Here is a 24,461-nt window from a genome sequence, read left to right on the forward strand (position 1 = left end):
ATTTAGCAGATCTAGTCTTCCAGCCCGATAGATTGATTGGTTTTCGTTATTTACACAGCACCTCATTTGCTGCACAACTCTTTTCAAAACGGTAAAAGATTGAGTTAAATTAACGTTTGATTTTTCAAAAACAAGGCATTGCACTTCTGGATTCCCAACAAATGTTCCATTATTTAGATGTTGGGCTATTTTACAAAAAACATCAAAGCACCTAAATACTGTGCACGATAAAAAGTTCTTTAGTTAAGTCCAATCCTTTTTTAGGAGTTTGCAAGTTAGGGCTCACAACTTGAAAGCTGCACCCAGGCGCAAGGAGCATTTTGTCATCATTTCTAAAGCTTTGTGTAAGTAAAGTCAGGTCTCGGCTTGTAAGTGTAAGAACCACCTACAACCAGCTTGCCACAACAGCCATATGTTGCATGTTTTGTTGTCGCTATAAGACCTTGGCCTTAATGCACAACATCTACTGATACCCATGTACTCTATACAATGAGCACTATACAAGCCATGCACCCAAACCCTGGCTACCAGCACACGAGACAAGGTCTCCACCGCGCTTCAAGGCCACTCTGGTGGCATGAAAGTTCTATATCAATGTACAATACAACACAATGAAGGTTCAAGGATCTGAAGAAGAGCTCCGAGCAGGCCACAGGTCGAACAAGCCTTGCTTGGCTTCCGCGACACTTGCCAGGTCTGTCTTTGACAAAGCTTTATTTGTCCGCGTACAGCTGGCGCCTCTTTTATTCTCTTTTGTACTCTTCGTTTTCGTGGCTTGTGATCCCCTCAGGTGAGTAACCGAGAAGGAGGCGGACGCTTCTGAAACACAAGTAATCTGGTGTTGGGAGTCTCGGATGCCTTTCACCATCAAAGAGACGGCCTGCGTGTCACCACTGTCGCGGGGTGAGGAATGCTCACCTCTAGTTTATGTTCCAAACAGGTCAGCTCAGATCCTAACTCAATCATGATCGGTGCACACTTAACCTTCTCCACACCCCTGAGAGTCATGTAGAGGTAACACAGTGCTGCGAGCATTGAAGAGGAAGGCCTCATTCTATGGCCGTGATGTTGAGTTCCTCTGATCGCGCTCTTCACCACAACCCAGACAGTGTGACTGCACAGACAACGTCAATTCCACATATACAGATGCTGTTTGTTTCATATCCCGCTCAGTACCCTAGCCAGCCGGAATCTGCACTCTCCAGATTAAGGCAGATATGTGATCCGACAGAGGGACAAATCGATTTGCCCAGGATCACACAATTTCATCAAGTGTTAAAGCTGGTTCTAGAATGCAGACTGGCTGGTCCAACAGCCTACAACTAACCTGTAATGTATAGTGATTCATAAACACACTCTGTATTCTATCTCTTCACGAGTGAATATTCACTTTACCCTGCTGTCTGTGTACAGCACTTAAGCTTCCAGTACAGGGACCCCAAGCTAGCATTTGTTATTTTAACAAGACAGGGTGGTGTAAACAAATGTTACAAATTAAATATATATATATATATATGTGTGTGTGTGTGTGTGTGTATATGTTGTGTGTGTAGTATAAATGCAGGTGTGCATAGTGTAATATGCTGTTTATTACCCCTGCGGGGTGGGTTGAGGGTCTATGACTCACGTGAGGCCAAGCCTCAAGTGGGCTATGATACCGTTTCCCACCCTCAGCACTGGTAATCCATGGTATAGTGGACTCTGCGTCTATCTGCATGGGGTCTGCTATGATTTTTTGTGTGTTTTCTTTTTAAAAAAAGGTATTTAATTAAAACCAAGATTCAAGGGGTTTCATTTGCGCAGTTACGTAAAATCCCTTTTAAGCAGCCTCCTGATGATTCATTTAGGAGTGTATTTTCCTTTTAAAGTAATTCTAACCCTCAATCAGTGAAGCAGTAGATGGTGGTTTTCTAATGTCAGTTTTACTGTAATGTGCGAATCAACTCGAAGGTGACCTTTGCTCGGTAATGAGAAGTGTCTCAATGTGCGTTTATTAGTACAGGCGCTCAAAATAACCTGTCAGTGGTCTATGTTTATTTGCACTGCTATTGTGTGTGTGTTTGTGTAAATATATATATATATATATATATATATATATATATATATATATATATATATATATATATATATATATATATATATATATATAATACACACACATACACCTTCATTTTAGAAATACATTTCTTGATGAAGGACTTTAGGTTTGTATATAATATCAAGGGGGCATACATTCCCACCCCATAATACATTTCACGTATTTGCCCCATTTTGTTCATGACATACCCTTAGGGTGCGTGAAAGTATGCGCGGGTCTATGTCTCGCGGGTGCATGCCTGTGAACATCATTGACATTTAAGGCTACAAAAAAATGTTTCGAGGTAACTAATGTCCCAGTAGACTCTGCACTGTCACCTTAATGACTGCAGACGGGGGAATGGTAAACTTTCACTTTTCTCATGACTTCTGTCAGTCCCTCTCCCAATCAGCAGAGCAAAAATAAATAATGCCAAATGACACTGTGTGTGTGTGTGTATATATATATATATATATATATATATATATATATATATATATATACACATACACACACACACACATGCCTCTAATTTAGGTTTCCCTGTATCGCGTTACCCAACACAATCTAAGTTCAAATGAATAAAGTAAGTCAATAAACGTTATATACTTTAAGCCAATAAACTCCCAATTCTGCTAAAAAATTAATTCCTTTGCAAGCTTTTTTGACTGATAAATGCTGTATATACACATATGCATTACACATGCGTATATATATGTCTATATATATATATACATAAACACGCACAGAAACATACATACATTTATAAGCGCTCGCAGTATTTACGGACATATGTGCACGGCTATCACACACGAGAATAAAATTAAAAACACTTACGAATTAAGGACCCCACGTCGAGCAGGCTCAGACACAAAAACAGCAAAGTGATCATATTTGGAGGGTTTTGTATCCTCAGAGTTCTTCAATCCACCAAAGTAATTTCTCGAAGTGTCCCCGAAAGTGTCCGAGCTCTGCCGCCTTCCTCCCTTGAAAGCCAGCCGAGCAGCAGCAACAAGCTGTTGTAAAAGCAAGAGGGGTTTTCAACCCACTGCCTCCTGGTCCCGAGAAGCGCACGGAGCCGCGAGTGGCACGAGTGGGGGAGTCCGGTGCGTGTCTGAGCAGCGACGGCATCTGACAGGGGAAGGAAGGCATGGCCCCCGGCCGCCCCGCCCCGCCCCCGCACACGGGCTCTGTGCTCACCAGCCCTCCTCTGCTGTTCACCCCTGCCCTCTCCCTCGCATCCCTCGCTTTGTCTCTGGAGCTGGGAGGCGTCTCGGCGACATTCCCCAACGCACTCACCCCTTCAGCGGGATCCGATGTGACTCATGTCTCGGAAGCACCCACGAGCGCTCCCTCCCCGACTGGTGAACACTAAGTTCTCTCAGGGATTTCACGGGGCGAAAACCCCTTCAAATACTGAGGAGCGTCATTCGTTCCAACTTGGGAGTCCCAAGAGTTTCCATAGGTAGTGTGTCTTTCCCCAAACCTACACAGGAGTTTTGTTCCCTCTGTAGGGCTATTTGAACAGCCATCACTAAGACACAGGGCACCTTCAGTAAGTTTACCCTGTCCTACCTGTGGTGGGAGGGTGTAAGTTACTTCGGATGCTTTTGTCTGTAGCCACGTGGGTGTTTACGCGCTGTTGTAGGTGTGGTTGTTGACCTGGAAATCTTTAGAGTAAGGAGTGCCCAACATAGGTCTGAGTGGGCCAGATCAAGGCAGATTTTCAGGAAATGAACAGACTATCTGACTTAGTTCCATTGTCATTCATTTATGTAAATTTATCTTATGCGGATGTCCTACAAATCTGGCATTGATCCAGGCCACCTATGCCGAGGTTGGAGTCACCGGTGTGGGTGCTCTTGCTTCATTAACCATATGCGTTACGGACGTCACTATATCAAGCTCAACAGTATCAGCCCTAAATATGTCGCATCCACTACATCGTCAAGGAAACTATAGGTTTAATATATCACATCCACTCCTTCATCAAGGTAAGTATAGGTTTACTATATCATATCCACTACATTGCCAAGCTTGTATAGATTTAATATATCACATCCACTAAATTGTCAATTTAAGTATAGATTTACTATGTCTCATCCACAAAATCGTCATGGTAAGTATAGGTTTACTATATCACATCCACTACATCGCCTACCACTATATCATCAAGCTTGTATAAATATACTATATCACATCCACTAAATCGTCAAGATAAGTATAGATTTACTATATCTCATCCACAGCATCGTCAAGGTAAGTATAGATCTACTATAGCACATCCACTAAATCGGCAAGATAAGTATAGATCTACTATAGCACATCCACTAAATCGGCAAGATAAATTTAGATTTACTATATCTCATCCACAGCATCGTCAAGGTAAGTATAGATCTACTATAGCACATCCACTAAATCGGCAAGATAAATTTAGATTTACTATATCACATCCACTACATCGTCAAGGTAAATATAGATTTACTATATCACATCCACTACACTCTCAAGGTAAGGATGATTTTCCAGTATTGGGGTATCTTTCATAGATTCAAATGCTTGAATCATTCCCCGTTGTCGAAATGGGAGCCTCACGATACGTTAAAAGCAGTAAGTAATGACTTTAACATTAAAGTTAATAGAGAAAAAACATTCACTTTAATATCTCGTCCTTGCCATTAGGAATGGTCCAAAGTCCAGCCAATCGAGCGACAGCACCCTCTAGAAACCGCTCCACAGAGGCTGCAGGCTCTATGATTTCTGCTGCACGTCTTCAGAAGGGAGTCTCCTTGAGCTCTGCTCAGTACTTTCTTTTTTGGCCTTCTGAACAATTTTTTCTTCATCAGATCAGCATGTCTTTTACAAAAAGGTCTCTTTTTAGGCACTGTGACTCCTGTGGGAAACTCAGGCTTTACTCAGATGATCCCCACAAGAAGTGTATTTACTGCCTTCACCCTGACCATCAGTTGAGAGACTGTAAGATCTGCAGAACCATCTCTCAAAAACTTTGAGAGGTAGAGAGGGACGTCTCCTTCTGTGGTTACAGAAGTTGAAGACCAAAGACAATCCTCTGTCTGACGAAGTTAGTGATTCCTCCCTCAAAACTACTGCGTCAAAAAAGAGGTCAAGTGAGGTGGAGTTGGTGTCTCCCAAGGCTGTTAAGGTGCTGAAGAAACATCATCATTCTTTAAAATCTGATGACCAGCCCTCCTCATCTAAAATAGTCTGCCTCTCACAAGGGTCTTTCTCTTCCAGGGGATCCTCATCAATAGTCATAAGCATTAGAATATTCCCGCCCATGCGCGGGACCCCGGAAACAATATATTATATGTGCCCCACATATATATAGACATATATATATAAATATATATATATATATATAAAAATAAGCAATTGCAGCCAAATAAACAATAGAGCTGGAATATGCAGTGAAGAATTTCCACAATACAGTGTATTTTGCATTAGAAACATGAGAAACAACACCAATGCTTGTTTAGAAACTGTTTTAATGCCTAGAAAACAGTAGAAATTCTCATAACACACTGTAAGCATATACAGCTCCCAGGCTGCATTGCAAAATCCCAGTCTAAAAAGACTGAAAAGCTAACCTGTAGCTGAATGTACTAAAACTGACGCTGTGCCTTTAAGGCACCTCAGCCCCTAGCTTCCCATCATGCCTCAGGGGTTACAGTTAGGTCAGTTGTTCTTTCCGGCTCCTTCAGGAAGGACCCTGGATACTCAGCTCCACATTTTTCTGCCTTTTTCAGTCAGAAAATCTTCAAAAGAACAATTTTTTGATTTACTTTGACTTTTCACATCATAGTCAAGTAAATAACTGCTTAGCAGTCAATTTTTTGTGAGGTTTTCCTTTCAGGATGCCCTCATTATTTGATGATTGCCCTTCTTGTGGCCACAAGAAGGCAAAAACAGACTCTCATGAGGTCTGTATTTATGCTTGCCAGAGGATCATGATCCTAAAGACTGTTCTCATTGTAAAAAGCTGTCTGACAGAACACTTAAAGACAGAGAGAGGAACAGGCTCTATGGTCTGGCCCAGAGATCCATGAGAGGAAGATCTGCAGAGAGGAAGAGTTCAAAGAGACCCAGAACTCCCTCCAAAGGCAAGTCAGAGCGTCCATCAACCTCAGCACCGGGCTCGGCGCTGAAAAAACGACATCTGATGGACAGTTCGAGAGAAAAAGCTCCGTCGACGTCGAGATCGGCGTCGATGAGGAAATCGTCGTCGAAAAGAGGTTCGCCGTCGTCGAAGAAAGCTCCGCCGTCGTCAACTAGGCGACGATCGGCGTCGAGAGAAGCCACGAGATCGCCGTCGACGAGAGGTTTGGCGTCAAGACATAAGTCAACTCCGCCGCCGTCAACCAGGCGACGGTCGGCGTCGAGAGACAGATCACACTCGCCGTCGTCTCGACGTCGACAGGCTTCGAAGAGTGTAACACCTCCGTTGACGTCTCCATGGAGGCGCTCGGCGTCGAGGAGCAAGAGCCCCCTCGGACGGTCGTCGTCGAGGAAGGGATCATCTAAGGCACGTCGGCGCTCGTCGTCGAGGATGTCCGATCCTCCGCCGTCGCCACATGCCAGGTCGATGACATCTCCGTCGCCGACAGATCAACGTCGGCCGACGTCGAGAGCTCCGTCGACGGTAGGACTAGACCGTTCGATGTCGAGACCTCCGTCGACGGCAGGACTAGGCCGTTCGACGTCGAGACCTCCGTCGACGGCAGGACAACGCCGTTCGACGTCGAGGGAGATGACTCCGCCGTCGGCGCATCATCGCCGATCGACGTCGAGGGACCACAGATTGTCGTCAAAGCATTCAACGCCGAAGGTTATCGCTCCGTCGACGCCGCAGAGGCGTTCGACGTCGAGGGAAAGGCTTTTGAGACGTCCTCCAACACCGGTGAGACGGAGATCGCCTTCGGTGCCTTCGACAGTCCTAGTGACACAATCTGCTTCACTCCATTCCTCCTCAAGTGCCTCGGGTTCAACGGGGTCATCTTCTAGGAGTAGGAGTCCGGTTCAGAAGAATACCCAGCGGGGTTACACTTCACATGTAAGACTCTCGCCAAGATGGTATGCTCCTCTGAGTAATTGGAAGGATTCTAAGGCACCAGAGAGACTTCAAAGGTCCTTTAGTCCAGTCCACGGGTCTCCTCTTCAGCAAGCAGAAGAGGCAGAGGGACAGAGTCCTGCCATTCACCGATCACGCTCACGAGAGAGAAGAGCGGACAGGTCGCATGCCCCTAGGGTCTCCCGATCGCCAAGGAGGGAGCAACCCAAATCTCGAACACCGAGAAAGGAGGTACGGACTGAAAGATCGAGATCTCCAGTACATCAGAGGGTGTCACGTTCTCCTCGAAGGGAGGAACGACCTAGGAGATCTCCGGTGAGGAAGGAACATTTTCACCACAGGAGAAGAAGAACTCCTTCATCCTCCCCTCCATCTTCGCCTAGATCTTCTAAAGGGGACTACTCTCCGACGCTGGCAGACAGCCCTCGCTCAAGAGCTTCCCCTCTGGACGACGTCAACACGTATCTGGACGTTTTGCAAAGGGGTGCTCACAAGCTGAATATAGAAATGACCACTCCAGAGGTATCCACTACTGTGATTTTTGAGACTCTTCATCATAAATCATATACACGGCCGTTGCTCCCATTAGTCCCAGGTATAATGGACCCAATCAAAGAGGTTTTCCTCACGCCAGCAACGATCAGAGCAGTACCGGCACGTATCCAGAAAAAATATAGGCCGGCTGACTCAGATCCTATCTTTGTTAAAGGTGAGCCTGCAGCGGACTCAGTTATTGTAGCCTCAGCTAGGAAGAATCACACAGTCGCTCCTTCTTCGTCAGTTCCTCCTGACAAAGACAGCAAGACGCAAGATTCTTGGGGACGTAAGGTATGCAGCACAGCAGCTTCATCTCTAAAAGTCTCTAGTGCATCAGCCCTTCTGGGAAGGTACGATAGAGCCCTATGGGACTCCATGGAACGATTCAAAGGGAAATTGCCCAAGGAGGACCAGAAGGACTTTGAGGAGACCGTGACGGAGGGCTGTTTGGTGGCAAATCAAATGATTAGTTCATCAGCAGATAACGCCCTTCTAGCTGGACATAACTACTCACATGGGATATGTGCGAGGAGATCCTCTTGGCTGCGTTTAACTGGGCTCAAACCAGATGCCCAGCAGCGCATCCTCAATCTGCCTTTTTCCGGATCTTCACTCTTCGGGGAGCATGCCGATCAGGAAATGGCTCGTATGAAGACTGAGTTAGACACAGTAAAGGCAGTAGGTCTGGAGAAGCAGAAAGCACCGTTCAAACGACGCTTCAAGACCAACAAGAACCGGGGAGGCCAACAGAGGGTTCAAACCCCTCAATGGTCTCAAAACAAGCCGCAAGGAAAGCCACAATACAGAGGAGGAAGGTCAAGCAGAGGTAGAGGCGGACATCATCAGTCCTCTACCACACCTAGAGGAGGCAAGGCCTGAGCAGTGGCTTCCTCTGTCGCCGTTACCCACTCCAGTGGGAGGAAGTGCTGCACAACATCTGGCAGAGTGGGTCAGCATCACGAAAGATCGGTGGGTGCTGAATATACTGCGCAATGGATATGCGCTACGTTTCAGGAAGAAACCACAACCGACTCCTCCAAAAAAGTCTCGCTCGTACCAACTAGAGCTCCTCAAAAGGGAAGTGAGCGTCCTCTTACAGAAAAACGCAATCGAAGAGGTACCCCTATCCCAAAGGGGGAAAGGAGTGTACTCAAGATATTTCCTTGTCCCCAAAAAAGACCAAGAAGGAAAATTCAGACCGATTTTGGATCTTCGACTCCTCAACAAAGTGGTGGTCAAAGAGAAGTTTCGCATGTTGGCACTCCACCAAATATGTCCTCATCTAGAAATCGGAGATTGGATGTGTTCGGTGGATTTACAAGACGCGTACTTCCACATTCCTATTACACCAGGTCATCGAAAGTACTTGAGGTTCCTGGTAGGGACCAAGCATTACCAGTTCAAAGTGCTTCCTTTCGGGCTCAAATCCGCACCAAGGGTTTTCACCAAGTGCATGGCAGTGGTAGCGGCGTGTCTACACAAAAAAGGTCTCTTTGTGTACCCATATCTAGACGACTGGCTCCTGAAGAGTCCGTCCCCTCGTCAAGCCACCAAAGACTGTCACCTGTGTCTCCAACAACTACACAGGCTCGGCCTCCACGTGAACACAGAAAAATCAGTCCTGCAGCCCGCGCAAACTATCCACTATCTGGGTGCAGTTCTGGACACAAAGTTAGGAAGAGCGTTTCCTTCGCAGGAGAGACTGTCTTCCATGGGGCAAAAATGCAAAAAGTTACTTCAGTCTCCTCGTCCAAAGGTGCGAGAAGTAGCGTCTCTTTTGGGCTCCATGGCGTCCTGCATCTTCCTAATACCGAACGCCAGGTTGAGGATGCGGCCTCTACAAGAGTCTGTGGAGGATCAGTGGGACCAAGCGACTGGAGATTGGGAGGACCGAATCATCCTGTCTCAATCAGCACTGACCTCAATAAAGTGGTGGACTCGCCCTCGGAATGTCCTGCAGGGAGTCCCTTTTCAGCAACCTCTTCCTTCGCTGTCTGTGGTAACGGACGCATCTCTAGAAGGCTGGGGTGCTCACATGGGTCATCTTCAGATTCAGGGTCGCTGGTCGACCAACCTTCAGACATACCACATCAACATGCTGGAACTTCGAGCAGTTCATCTGGCGCTCAAAGCGTTCTTTCCAGCAATATCAACGGACAAAATCCTAGTTCAGACGGACAACACTACAACTATGTTCTATCTGAACAAGCAGGGAGGAACTCGATCTCGCCCTCTGTCTCTGGAGGCCCAGACAATCTGGCACTGGCTTCTGGCTCGGGGACTGTCGGTGGTGGCAGTGCACCTTCCAGGCGAGCTAAACACAAAAGCGGACGCACTCAGCAGGCACTTCGAAGATCAGCCAGATTGGGTGCTACACGACGAAGTAGTCGAAAAACTTTTCCGTTGCTGGGGTCGTCCAGACATAGACTTATTTGCGGACGACGAAAACGCCAAATGCCACGCCTTCGCGTCCAGGTTCCACCGGCCAGGGACGCAAGGGAACGCTCTCCTGCTGGAGTGGACAGGAATGTTCGCTTATGCTTTTCCCCCTCTGGCACTGATTCCGAAGGTGGTAGCCAAGCTCATCAGATCAAGCATGGACATGATCCTAATTGCTCCGGATTGGCCGCGACAATGGTGGTATCCAGACCTGTTACATCTGTCGCCGTGTCCACACAGACGTCTTCCGTGCAGGCCAGACCTGCTGAGCAAGATGAACGGGAGGATCCTGCATCCCAACCTCCCGTCGCTGAACCTGACTGCATGGCTCCTGAGGTCTTGCAATATGGACACTTAAATCTGCCTCCGGAATGTATGAATATTTTAAGAGAGGCAAAGAGACCTTCCACAAGGGCGTCTTATGCGTTCAAGTGGAAACGTTTTTTCATTTGGTGTAAGGACCATGGCTTTGATCCCACCAAAGGACAAGAAGAGGTAGTTCTTCCATACCTCCTATACTTAGCGACATCAGGGTTGAAATACGCTTCTATTAGGGTTCATCTATCCGCCATAGTAGCGTACAGAAAATCACCTGCACAAACATCGTTTTTTCAGGTCCCAGTGGTGAAAGATTTCCTTCAGGGATTAAAGAAGGTCTATCCCCCTGTGAGAAATCCTTCTCCTCCCTGGGAGTTGAACCTGGTTCTCTCCAGGCTGATGTCTACACCGTTTGAGCCTATACACAAGGCCTCCTTGCAGCATCTCACTTGGAAGGCGGCCTTCTTGGTGGCAATAACCTCTGCGCGCAGGGTTAGCGAGATACAAGCACTCTGCACCAAGGAACCTTACACTGTGTTTCACCACAACAGAGTAGTAATGAGGGCTCACCCATCTTTTCTTCCAAAGGTGGTATCGGATTTTCATATAAATCAAACGATTACCCTTCCTTCGTTCTTTCCTAACCCATCGACCCCAGCTGAGAGGTCGTTGCACTCGTTAGATCTTAAACGGGTGCTAAAGTTTTACCTAGAAAAAACTAAGGACACCAGAAAGACAGACCAACTCTTTGTCAATTATGGTGCTATGAGGACCGGGTTTGCAGCAGCCAAAAGATCCATCTCCAGATGGATTGTCTCTTGTATCAAACTAGCATACCAGCTGGCTGGCAAACCTTTGTTACAATCACCCAAAGCTCATTCCACTAGAGGGAAAGCAGCCACAATAGCTTTTTTGCATGACATTCCTATGTCAGAAATATGCAAGGCTGCGACATGGAAATCAGTCCATACCTTTACAAGGCATTATTGCCTAGAGTCTGATTCCAGAGCGGATTCTCAAGTAGGGCAAGCCTCCTTGAGAAACCTATTTGGGTAGAATAAGGCCTATTTTTGGGCCTACGGATATGAATGTTATCTGTTGATTCCTTTGCCCGCAGGGATGAGGTGAGGCTCGCTACTCTATTCTAATGCTTATGACTATTGATGAGGATCCCCTGGAAGAGAAGGATTAGTTACTTACCTGTAATCCTAGTTCTCTTCCAGGGGTATCCTCATCAAAGTCATAAGCAACCCTCCCGCCTCCCCGGGGAAAGGACTTTATTTATTACATAGGAGATGGTTTTTAACCTGTTATTACCATGGTTTGGTTTTCAGTCTCCGAAAAGAACAACTGACCTAACTGTATCCCCTGAGGCATGATGGGAAGCTAGGGGCTGAGGTGCCTTAAAGGCACAGCGTCAGTTTTAGTACATTCAGCTACAGGTTAGCTTTTCAGTCTTTTTAGACTGGGATTTTGCAATGCAGCCTGGGAGCTGTATATGCTTACAGTGTGTTATGAGAATTTCTACTGTTTTCTAAGCATTAAAACAGTTTCTAAACAAGCATTGGTGTTGTTTCTCATGTTTCTATTGCAAAATACACTGTATTGTGGAAATTCTTCACTGCATATTCCAGCTCTATTGTTTATTTGGCTGCAATTGCTTATTTATATATATATATATATATTTATATATATATGTCTATATATATGTGGGGCACATATAATATATTGTTTCCGGGGTCCCGCGCATGGGCGGGAATATTCTAATGCTTATGACTTTGATGAGGATACCCCTGGAAGAGAACTAGGATTACAGGTAAGTAACTAATCCTTCTGTGCCCTTTACTCCTTCTACAGCCTTATCTAAGGTAAAGTCAACATCCAGGTCTCTACCAAAGACAATTTTGTCACCTCAGGAAGAAACTCTGTTGATGAAGCTGTCGACGACCCCCTCATCGGCGAAAGCTTCCGTTGCCACAACTACGATGACGAAGCCTACCTTTTCATCGCCTCAGACTAAACTAATAATGTCATCGTCTACTTCTCCGTCGACCATAGTTTCTGTAAAGATGAGGCCTCCTTTGTTGACAACAGCATCATCTATGACATTAATGACGAAAAAGGAACAATCATTAAAAGATTTGTTAATCGCCACCTGTCAGCGGCTCTGAAAAACTAGAATCTCTTGTCGACGGTAGCCTCATCGATGGTGGCTCCGTCGACGGACCTGAAACCCATGTCCACGGACCTGCGTGGACAATCCTCGTCGACATTAAACCTGTTAACGGGAGGGCCATCGACAAAAACTCAGTCGTCTAACTCGGTCGTCTACATCCTCGTCGACGGTTTGTTTAACATTGTCGGTGTTAGCTCCGTCGATGATTTTGCCCACAACTCAGGATAATGGATGCGATTCTATGTCAATGAAGAGGCAAATGGCCCAGGACACGGTTTTATCTTCTACAGTTTTTCAATCTAAAAGAAGATCTTCACAAGAGGTGTTTTTACCTATCCACACCTCTCCTAGTAAGGTGTCTTCCATGCCTCCAGAAGAAATATTTGATTATGGAGCTGAAGATGAAGACTCTGATGAAGGCATGTTTGGTGTGGCTCGCAGTCCTTCAGACCTTCGAATAAAATGCGAGGAAGATGATGATTAGTTTGTCTACTCTCCTCAGGACCCTAACCAGGATGTACAAAGGGAACACATCATTCAAATGCTGGTTTCCCTAGTATCAAATCTACAGCATACGGTGCAAGATTACTACAGCAGATTCTCTCCTTCAGAACCAGCTACTTCAGTCCCTCAAACTCCTACTGCGCAGCCATCCTTGATGATATCTCATCCTCCTTTTTCTCCACCAGCTGGATCAGGAGCATCACACTTTTGATGATGAGAGAGGGGAGGGTGAGCTGGATGAGGTATCTCTGCCTAACGAGTAGGACGACTATCAGATACAAACACCATCTCCTTCCTGGTGAATTCGCCAACTGAAGATATAGGGGATTTTCATGCCCTTATGGAGAGAGCGGCAAAGAGATTTCTGCTTCCCATGGTCACCAAACAAGCTGATTGTTTCCTTTACGATTTTAAGGAACAGACTAAAAGACATATTTGTTCAATCCCCATAATGGATTTTACATGGGAGTAAGGCCTAAGTTATGAGAACACCAGCATCAATTCCTGCAGTCTTGCCTAAGTTGGAGAAGAAGTATAAGGCGCCGGACAACTCACCTGCCTGCCTTATAGGGCAACCTAAGCCGGATTCGGTGATTTCTTAGGCAGCTCAACGTTATGCCAGGAATCCTGTTTTACCCCTGTCTGCCCCTCCGGATAGAGACGGAAGACGTCTTGACTCTATTGGCAAAAAATTCTCCACTTTGGCAGCAACCACCACTGTTAGAGCGGCGAACTCTCTTGCTATTCTTGATAGGTATGACCACCAAAAGTGGTCGAACATTTAGCTGTTTATTGATATGTTGCCTTAGGACTCGAAAGCAGAAGCAAGCATACTTTTTCAGGAGGGAAAGAGGATCTCTGCTGAGATTATTGACTAGGCTGGCGATGTTCCGTTAACTGATTTCCGACAGTTGGCTGGGGAGGCGGTCCTAAGACATCAGGGTTGGTTAAGAGCTTCCTCTTTCCGTCAAGAAGTACAGACAAAGATCATCGGCATGCCTTATGATGGCGAATCCTTATTTGGCCAGCACATTGATGAAGCGCTTCAAACTATTAAGAAGGATACAGCTACTGTGAAAGCGCTAGGCACCCTGCAGTTTAAGAAGCAGCCTTTTTGTGGAGCCAGAGGATGTGGCTCATCTTCCTTTCGGGGACGTTATAGCCAGTGCAAACAGTTCCAACCATATCACGTGCAATCCCGATATTCTTCAACACACAATTAACAGTCATACAAGCAACCTCCTACCCCTTCCTACAAGCACTATAGAGGATAGGACCCAGACTCCCCAGCGTGTCCCCGCCCCAGTCCCACCAACCACAAACCCACAATTATCTCACAGACAGATTTGCGTGGGTTTAAACGGCCATGTTTAATCTACACACTTCATAAACATGACAAGAAAGTAACATTGCATAATTAGCAAAACAACAAATACTTTAATAATTGACATTCAAAATGGTCACAACCCCCAGCACTAAGGGGAGAGCCTCATGCGCACGGTGCAACCCACCTGCGCCCTAGGGTGATGGGCCCCGCCTCCGATCCTTGTCCGCCACTCCGGGGCCCACCCCCCTCGACCACCAGGCTGCCCAGGAACCCAGGAGGCTCGAAACCTGTCGCCCTAGCCTCCCCAGCCGGTGGTCACCTTTTTCCCCAGCGGAGAGCTTACCTTCTCCCCCCCTGAGTGCTGGCCTAGGGAGTACGCAGGGCGGACTCCCATCCCTCCTGTGAGTAAATGGAGTAAATGTCAATGTTCGCAGGTCTCTTTACCGCAGCTCCCCCTCCAGCCACTGATCTTAGGGACGGGTGGGCGGGAGTTAAAAACTGTACGTTAAACTAGGGAGCAGGGAGGGGGAGCAGGTCGTGGGCGAGCGCAGCAGTTCCGGCGTGAAGAAGGGGGACAAAGAGACCGAGGTCACTGCTCTCTGACCCTAAATAGGCCTCGGTCCCCCGCCCCCTCCCTCCCCCCGGATGTGCGTCACCGCTCGACCCGGAAGTAGTTGCGGCGGCCGGAGGCCTCGCGGCGCTCCGCCCGCCCAAAGACCACAGAGACCATCCCTGTAGGGGGAAGGGGCGGGAACCCGGGAGGCTGGGCCCTAGGAGCGCGCTCTTTGACTGTTGCGCTTGGCAAAGACAGCCTTCAGAGGCAGAGAGAACACCAAGAAACTGACAAACGCCCAATGCCGGCCACAATCCCCACCAGTCCTTTCGAAATTGGTGGAATGATTTCGTTTTTCCTCCCCAAATGATCTACAGTTACAACAGACAGATGGGTCTTGGATATAGTTTCCAACTATCACACTTTGGAATTCCCAAAAATCCCTCCAAATTACCCACCTGAGGACCTCCACCATCTCATCTAATGGAATTACTATTTCAGATAAACGTAATGTTGCAAAAGGGAGCAATCGAAGTGGTGCCAGGTGCACAGTGAGGAACAGGATTTTATTCAATATTTTTCCTCATAAGAAAGAAATCAGGAGAATGGTGCCCCATTTTGAACCTACGTTGTTTCAACAAATTTCCTAAAAAAACAGACATTTTGTCAGGGTTGGATTGGGTTCAAAAATCGGCCAAGGCACGCAAAAAAAATATATATATATATATATATTGTACTTCCCCTTGGGAGTTTCTTGTATTCCCCTGAGCTCCTGGCATTGAGTCTACTTGTGTTGCTCCGTTCATTCTGCAGCGCCCTGGCCCGATATTACACCACCAATAGAAATAAATGACGGATTACATAAATAAGGCCATATAACCCAGCATGCCTTAAAGCGATCGCATAATGTGCAGTACAATAAACAGCACTTGAGGAGGGGATGCACCGCGGATTGCTGTGTGTCAGTCATCACATGGGACAGGCCAGGCCCCATGCACAGCACAGCTGGGTGTTTGCGTGCCACGCCGGTTCCAGGTCCTCCTGTCTCTGCGGATGTGTCTGGGCCATGTCTCGAGAGAGGCTCTCACAATGCACAGGTCCAAACGTGGCCGGGATTGGTGAACATCTTTGAGAAGCTCTCTTTGGCGGGCGAAGTGATTTGGGCTTGTGGTGCTATCTTCAAGTTTTAGAAAAGTGGACGTTTCCCAGCGATCAAGCCTTGTTTCTGGACTCAACACCCCCAAATAAAGAGGGGTGTGTAGAGTCCTATGGGGAGAGTGGGGAGTTAATACCCTGTTAATACCCTGTTACATCGCTGTATAACTTTAGGCAACGCGGTGAGAATCTGGAACTCCCTTCCGCCGCAGCTCCGGACCACCACCTCCTCCCAGGCCTTCAAAACTAACCTCAAAGTTCTCCTCCTTCAAAGACACTTCCAAATGTAATCCATGCCCTCTCTATTATCTGAAGGAAGCCCTTCCATTATAGAAAAATCTACTGTACATGACTATGGAAGTGTCTTCCCAGTGTGTTCTTGTGGTTTGAGAGCCTGCCATTTATTGCAGTATTATCTTTCTTCCTGTGTTTGGTACTCGTGTGTAACATGCACCCGTCACTTTCTCTTGTAACACACTGTTTTCTACCTCTTACATTTGTTTATTTTCGATACCTGCACAAGTGCCACCATCGCCTACGTAACGTTTGTTCTTGTGCTTGAGGGCCCTCCATATATTGCAGTATTATACCTCTGTTTATTTTGTACGCTTTTGTAACCTGCACACGTCACTTTTTCCTCCTGTAATGCACCGTTTGCTACCTCTTGTATTTTGTTGGATCACGATTGTCACTTTTGTAATGCACCGTTTGCTACCTTTTGTATTTTGTTGGCTCACGATTGTCACTTTTGTAATGCACCGTTTGCTACCTCCTGTATTTTGTTGGCTCACGATTGTCACTTTTGTAATGCACCGTGTGCTACCTCTTGTATTTTGTTGGCTCACGATTGTCACTTTTGTAATGCACTGGTTGCTACCTCTTGTATTTTGTTGGTTCACGATTGTCACTTTTGTAATGCACCGTTTGCTACCTCTTGTATTTTGTTGGCTCACGATTGTCACTTTTGTAATGCACCGTGTGCTACCTCTTGTATTTTGTTGGCTCACGATTGTCACTTTTGTAATGCACTGGTTGCTACCTCTTGTATTTTGTTGGTTCACGATTGTCACTTTTGTAATGCACCGTTTGCTACCTCCTGTATTTTGTTGGCTCACGATTGTCACTTTTGTAATGCACCGTGCGCTACCTCTTGTATTTTGTTGGCTCACGATTGTCACTTTTGTAATGCACTGGTTGCTACCTCTTGTATTTTGTTGGTTCACGATTGTCACTTTTGTAATGCACCGTTTGCTACCTCTTGTATTTTGTTGGTTCACGATTGTCACTTTTGTAATGCACCGTTTGCTACCTCTTGTATTTTGTTGGCTCACGATTGTCACTTTTGTAATGCACCGTGTGCTACCTCTTGTATTTTGTTGGCTCACGATTGTCACTTTTGTAATGCACTGGTTGCTACCTCTTGTATTTTGTTGGTTCACGATTGTCACTTTTGTAATGCACCGTTTGCTACCTCCTGTATTTTGTTGGCTCACGATTGTCACTTTTGTAATGCACCGTGTGCTACCTCTTGTATTTTGTTGGCTCACGATTGTCACTTTTGTAATGCACTGGTTGCTACCTCTTGTATTTTGTTGGTTCACGATTGTCACTTTTGTAATGCACCGTTTGCTACCTCTTGTATTTTGTTGGTTCACGATTGTCACTTTTGTAATGCACCGTTTGCTACCTCTTGTATTTTGTTGGCTCACGATTGTCATTATTGCTTCATTTAATGTAACGTTTGCTTTTGTGTTTTGTTCACTTGTAATGTTCTCATGTATCAGTTCTGTTCCTATTGTGAAGCGCTCTGACACCTTCGGGTAAAGTCCGCGCTATATAAAAACGCACAAATAAATAATATAAATAAATAAATACTTTTTGCCCCCCCCCCCCTTAAAGGGATATAATGGTGAGCGCCTTCGTTTCTGCTCAGGACCAACAGCAGCGCCTGAACTCTGCCGGAACCCGCCGCAGCCTCCAACCCCACATGAAACCGCTTCTAGGAGCGACTCGAATGATTATATAGGAAGACAGGGCCGGGGTTCAATTACAGCCGAATAATCCTGCCCCCGCTGCGTTTAATGAGGCCCCCAGGGGGAGAGATTATCTGCCGGTAACACGAGCCCCGGAGCCCCTCATCCTTCGGGCCGAGCGCCGCATCCTGACAGCGCCTCACCAGGCGCCCGGGCTGGGCTGGGGTTGAAGAGTCGAGGATACAAAGTGCTTGTGGCAGGGACGGGGGTGGCTGCCTGGGGCTGGAGACAGAAGAGACGCGGCCCAGGGGCTGTTGATGGGTCTGGCTGGGAGCCTGGGCGACGAACGCTTCTAATCTCGGCTGCTGCTTGTTGAAAGGGTGTGATCCTGAGGACATTCGTTTGTCTCCTGGTGTCAGGATTCCCTTATCACAGGCTAATGGATTTATGGAAGGCCGAGATTTACTAACAGGAATACATTGCTGAGTGGAAATCTGCAGTGGGTTACATAAACGGCAAAAAATAGCCTGGCCCTATATATAATGTCATTGCATGTGCTCGAGCCGAAAATGCCATCTTAGTGTGCGCTAAACGTTATAAGTATATTTAACGTGCAAATCTCATCTGGGAGGGCATCCTGGCGCCAAAGAAGGGAGGTGCAGCCTTGGCTGAGGCCCGCTGGAAGAGCCAGGTTTTCAGTTTCTTGTGAAATTCTGTGACAGAGCTGTCTGCTGTTATGTGAAGGGGGGGGGGGGGGGGGGGTTGTTCCAGGCTCTTTGGATGCAAGTGGGGCAACAAAGGCCCTCACAGCCCCCACAATGTAAATGTCAAAATGTAAATCCAGTACTTGTATAGCGCATGAATCACCCCCGAATGGGGTATCTTGGCGCTTGGGGCCGTTGGGAAGATTAAGCGAGCTATTGCCCAGAGTCGCATGGTGCTGGGCAGATCCCTGCCGCTGGAGCTGGGGATCGAACCGTGATCCCCAGCGGCAGTCGCCCTGGTCGTGGCGCCACACCTCTACCTGGAATGGAGGGGGGGGGGCTCAGCTCCAGGGTCCCCCTCAACTCAGTTCCCTGGTCTGAGAGCTCCTGAGTGAGTTCAGAGGGGGACCCCTCCATGTACTTTGCAGGGGGCCCCCCACAAATTTCATTATGCCGCTGTCTGATGCGTGGGACATGGGCGAGCAGGAGGCTGGCTTAGTTGAGTTTTCTGGTCGGGGCATAGAATCTGTGGCTGTCCAGGCAAGTGGGGCCTAGATTGCATGGGCGTTGTATGTGTGCGGGAGTATCTTCAAGTGTTTACGTTAGTGAACCAGGAGCCTGTGAAGGTCTGTGAGGAGTGTGGAGATGTGAGTGCGAGCTGTGAGTTTGAACGCGAGTCATGCAGCAGTGTTTTTTTTGGTTGACCTAGAGTCTTTTGATGAGGTTGGGATACCAACATAGAGAGTGTTCCAGTAGTCCAGCATGCTGGAAACTAGGGCCTTTGAGACAGTACTGTGGGTGTTGAGTAGGACCATCTGAAGATTTTTCTGAGGAGCTTGAGGGTGAGGAAGCAGGAGGAGGCGACGATGTTGATTTGGTTGTTCACTGAGAGTTGGTTGTCCACTACTATCCTGAGGTTCCTCGCTTGGTTCGAAGGGTTGGGTGACAGCCTCAGTTCGGCCGGCCAGTAGCTTGGGGTCCACAGGGAAGTGTCCTTACCAAAGAGGACCATTTCCAGCTTGATGGAATTGAGCTTTAGACAATTGGTATTAATTCAGATGGTGACTTCAGACCTACAAAGTAATGAATTTTATCCTGTGGTTGGGGGATCATCAGAGAGGGAGAGGGTGAGCTTATTGTCATCGACATCTGTGAAGATTCTGATTCCCTGAGCACAGATGCTGTTGGCGAGTGGGGACATGTAGATGTTGAACAGTTAGGTCTGAGCGAGAATCCTTGGGCAACTCTGCAGATTAGTTGTTAGCAGCAGAGGTGTACGGCTGACACACTCGGTGCATCTGGTAAGGAAGGAGCTGGTTTGGTCCATTGGAAAGTGGGTTCTTGTATGCCAAATTCATGGAGGCAATGGATGAGGATGGGATGGAGACTGTGTCGAAAGCGGCTGGGAAGTGGAGCAGGATGCGTGCTGCTGTGTTTCCTCCATCCATGGTCATGCAAATGTTGTCATTGGTGGCGATGAGGGCGGTCTCAGTGATGTGATTGGGCCTGAATCCGGATTGAGGGCGGTCCAGGTGGTGGCCAGTCGTTTGTTTACAAGTATTTTCAGTATCTTAGCAGGGTAGGAAGTAAGGAAATCGTTCAGTAGTTAACCAGGGTCTTAGTGTCTCCTAAGGGTTTCTTCAGAAGGCGTAGTATCGTGGCATGTTTCCAGGTGTCTGGGAAGGTGGGTGTTGTGAGGGAGTTATTGAGTATCGGGGTGAGTGTGGTGCAGATGGGGGTCGAGTCCTTTAGTGAAGTTGAAGTGAAGGCATGGATCCAAAGCAGCTCCTGGGTGGATGGAGCACATGGTGGTGCCAGTCTTCGTTGAGGTGATGGTGGACCAGAAGATCATCGTAGTTTCTGGGGTGTTTGTCTCATCAGGTTGGAGAGCAGTAAGGGTGAATAGAGCCAGTTAGCTGGTGAAGTATTGCATTACACTACTGGACAAAGGCAAGCAAGCAGTGTCTTGCATGAGATTTGTACTCGAGGTCCACTCAGCAGCACAGTATCTCTAAGCACAGAAAACTACCTAAGTGTTACTAGCTTAAATGTGTACTTCCAATAAATTCCACACATTGCTCCGCTTAAAATCATTAGATTTCCTCTTGCTCATTGTTTGCACCTGTCTTTGCTTGCCTTTAGGATTCTGAGCAAACCCATGTCATATCACTTTGCATGATTTTTGCTGATGTAGCTTTGCCTGGGGTCCTAGGAGTTTTGGCGCTGTTATGTTCATGTTTCGTGAATTAACAGTGTAGCACTTGGATCAGTTTTCGGTACAGAAAACATTTTGCTCTTAAAAGCTGGTGAACACTGCTGTTTGTGTTACTTTATACCTTGCTGATACCCGCACTAAAACATAGTAAACTTTAGCAAAAGTCCTAATCTGCTCTCTGATGTTTGTTCAAATGGTGTAATTCTGGCGAATCACTTTAACTTTTAACACCAGTGTATCACAATAGCGTTTAAAATATGGGTGGAAGAAATGTACATTTTACGGACAAAGTTTACAAACTCAGAACTTTGCAAAAGTTGTGAAGTTTTTTCTTGAAAACTTCATTTGGTCGTGAAAATCCTTCCCAAAAATGTTTGGAACACTAATTTGCCCCCAAAATATTTTTGAGAGAATTTCCCCATAAAAATGTGTTTAGCAAGGCTTTTTTTTGCTTCACAACCTTTGAATAGTAAACTTGCAACATTTCAGATTTTTCAATAGGCTTTGTGGATAAGAACCTTCTCAATTTGCCCACTCTACATTCAGAATGCCACTTTATCCTGTGCTGGCAGGACCTTATTTGACAAGACTTGGTCTTTGCTTTTACAAATCACGTGTGTCAAAACAAATAACGTAATAAAAGGCCCATACATTGAAAAAACAACCTACAGCTCTTACTCGTGATGTTTATGTCCGGATCTGGGAAGCATAGGGCCCAAAAAGCAAGAAGACGTCTGTCCTTCTGAGAGTTGTTCTTCTTTAACAGAGACACTGACTTTTGATTGTGGCATTAACTTGAACTGCTCCTTGTAATCATTGATAAGTGCTCCAAGTATGCCCAGACGTGGGTCCCGGGCTCATGTGCAACTGGATTCAAGCTAGCCTGGCTGATGAGGGGTGATGCCCTGAAACCGGCCCCAGGATGCTTGTTTCCGGTCCAGGGAGTACCTGGCTTGGCAGTTCGGTCTGGACTATTCCCATGAGGCACAGGGTCAAGACTGATTTTCATATGGTTGTGTCTAAATTGGGGTGGCATGGTGAGCAAAAGACCGATGGATTTAACCCAGATCTATTGACTGGGGGTGAATGTTTGATTTGCTTTGCATTCCGTCCATCATCTGTGTGTCCCTTGTAATCATTGAAGCATTAATGTGAGGGGCAAGGGGAGGAATATCTCTATTCTTTATCACCCCTTCTTCGTAGGCCTTGACTTTGGGAAAGGGCAGTCCTATATTAATTCCACTTTAAGCAGCTGCCTTAATGCTGTGCCATGAATGACCAGAAGAGGGCACACGACAGAACTGCCAATGGTATAACAGGACATTTTTTTTTGCCAGAGACTAGAAAAGCGCGTAATGGCAAAATATTTGTTTTCATAAAGCTCCAAAACGTATGCAAATGAGATAACTCTGGGCAGGAAGCCCCTGATAAAAGGAACCAGGGAAGAGGGAGCAGTTATCTGTTGCACGTCTCCATTCACCATGCATTCTACTGTTTGTCTTATGTTAAATCTCCAATCTTTGTCACAGTGTGCATTCCTGTTAGCTCTCTATAGACAGTCCACACTCTTCCAAATGTGGGAAACATACACATCATTAAGGGTAGCTGGATTAGCAGCTGGTACCCCTGGTTTGTCGTTAGGTACCCCCAGCACCTTTCTTGCTACCTTGGTATCCGGGGTCACGAAGGCAACAATAGAAACGTGAACTGAATAAACCCTCCATAAAAGCCCTGTTTACTTTCTGTAGTTCTCACTCCCTACCTCATCCGGGTTAAAATATATATATATGCATTGTTGTTTCTTCCTTGCTTTGGAAATTCTCCAGGCTCGCCAGCAGTTCGCAAAGACACGGAGCGGTGCAGTTAGGTACTTTACCTTAAACTCAGACGGGATTCACTATCCTCCCGCCTTCGCCCATTTCCTGATCGGACTGACGGCAGATGAGGTTACGGGGACCCGAGGCAGCTCTGCAACTTGGGGGGTCCTATCAACGCTGTGCAAGTGCCCTACCCCCTGCTATTTTCCCGGACTCTATCCGGAACGTCCCTAAGTTTTACTCACCCGGGAGCCACTGCTGCAACCTGGGAAACTGAGTCCCGAGATCGTCTGGACCAGCTGAACTGAGCTAATTTGAGCTTAGGGGCGGAGCTTACATTGCACCTACCAGAGTGCGGGTGGACTCATTTAAACTGCACATCGTGGGATTCCTTTTGAACTTTCACTGGCGCTGACGAAGGCCACACCGGCCGAAATGCATTCGCCTTAGTTACTAATAAACAGAGCTGTCTTCTCACCCCAGCTGTGGCTTCTGCTTCTTTCACTGGAGGGAGGTTGTTGTTTCATTATTTCTACGCGTGTTCCAGAAGCGCGTTCAGAAGCCCCTTCATCGCGAGTGGCCTGGAGACTCTGGCCCATGCCGCTGCATTGTTGTTTCTTCCTTGCTTTGGAAATTCTCCAGGCTCGCCAGCAGTTCGCAAAGACACGGAGCGGTGCAGTTAGGTACTTTACCTTAAACTCAGACGGGATTCACTATCCTCCCGCCTTCGCCCATTTCCTGATCGGACTGACGGCAGATGAGGTTACGGGGACCCGAGGCAGCTCTGCAACTTGGGGGGTCCTATCAACGCTGTGCAAGTGCCCTACCCCCTGCTATTTTCCCGGACTCTATCCGGAACGTCCCTAAGTTTTACTCACCCGGGAGCCACTGCTGCAACCTGGGAAACTGAGTCCCGAGATCGTCTGGACCAGCTGAACTGAGCTAATTTGAGCTTAGGGGCGGAGCTTACATTGCACCTACCAGAGTGCGGGTGGACTCATTTAAACTGCACATCGTAGGATTCCTTTTGAACTTTCACTGGCGCTGCCGAAGGCCACACCGGCCGAAATGCATTCGCCTTAGTTACTAATAAACAGAGCTGTCTTCTCACCCCGGCTGTGGCTTCTGCTTCTTTCACTGGAGAGGAGGTTGTTGTTTCATATATATATATATATATACACACACACACACATATATATATATACATACTCCAAGGCCTATGAGTACAAGCAATTGGAAGGCTACTGAAGCACGCTCAAGGCATCAGTTGCATAATGTTACATCTGATAACCAGCGGCGGTTTCTGCACAAGGGCAGGGGAGCATCGCCCCCCCCCCCCGCCTGCTGCCAGACGTACAGGAAAGATAAAATGGCAATGAAAATATTTCATTGCCATTTTATTGTTATGACATGCGCACTGCAGCAACGAGCCCAGAGACATACGTGGCATGTCGCCCTCTGCTGATTGGCAGCAGTAGACAGGAGCAGCGAGTGGCTGGATGCTTCAAATTGTGCATGTCACTTTGGCTGGCTATCTTGCTCATTTTGAAGCTCTCCACTCAGCTGTCTTAGACAGC

General features: G+C 47.0%; 2 protein-coding genes across 4 annotated transcripts in view; one reads left to right on the forward strand and one right to left on the reverse strand.

Annotated features, from left to right (window-relative positions):
* Positions 1 to 3,646, reverse strand: part of CRLF1 (cytokine receptor like factor 1) — a 112,457-nt gene extending 108,811 nt beyond the window's left edge. For both annotated transcript variants that reach the window (XM_078669862.1, XM_078669863.1), the window contains exon 1: positions 2,915 to 3,646. In XM_078669862.1, the coding sequence (XP_078525988.1) occupies positions 2,915 to 2,969 (55 nt within the window). In that variant the 5' untranslated portion in view covers positions 2,970 to 3,646. The remainder of the gene's footprint in view (positions 1 to 2,914) is intronic.
* The window catches only part of LOC144798821 (uncharacterized), a 390,922-nt gene that overhangs the window by 353,782 nt on the left and 12,679 nt on the right, over positions 1 to 24,461 (forward strand). The gene's annotated exons all lie outside the window — the stretch shown is intronic.

The sequence above is a fragment of the Lissotriton helveticus genome, chromosome 12 (assembly GCF_964261635.1).
Source record: "Lissotriton helveticus chromosome 12, aLisHel1.1, whole genome shotgun sequence".
Taxonomy (NCBI): Eukaryota; Metazoa; Chordata; class Amphibia; order Caudata; family Salamandridae; genus Lissotriton; species Lissotriton helveticus.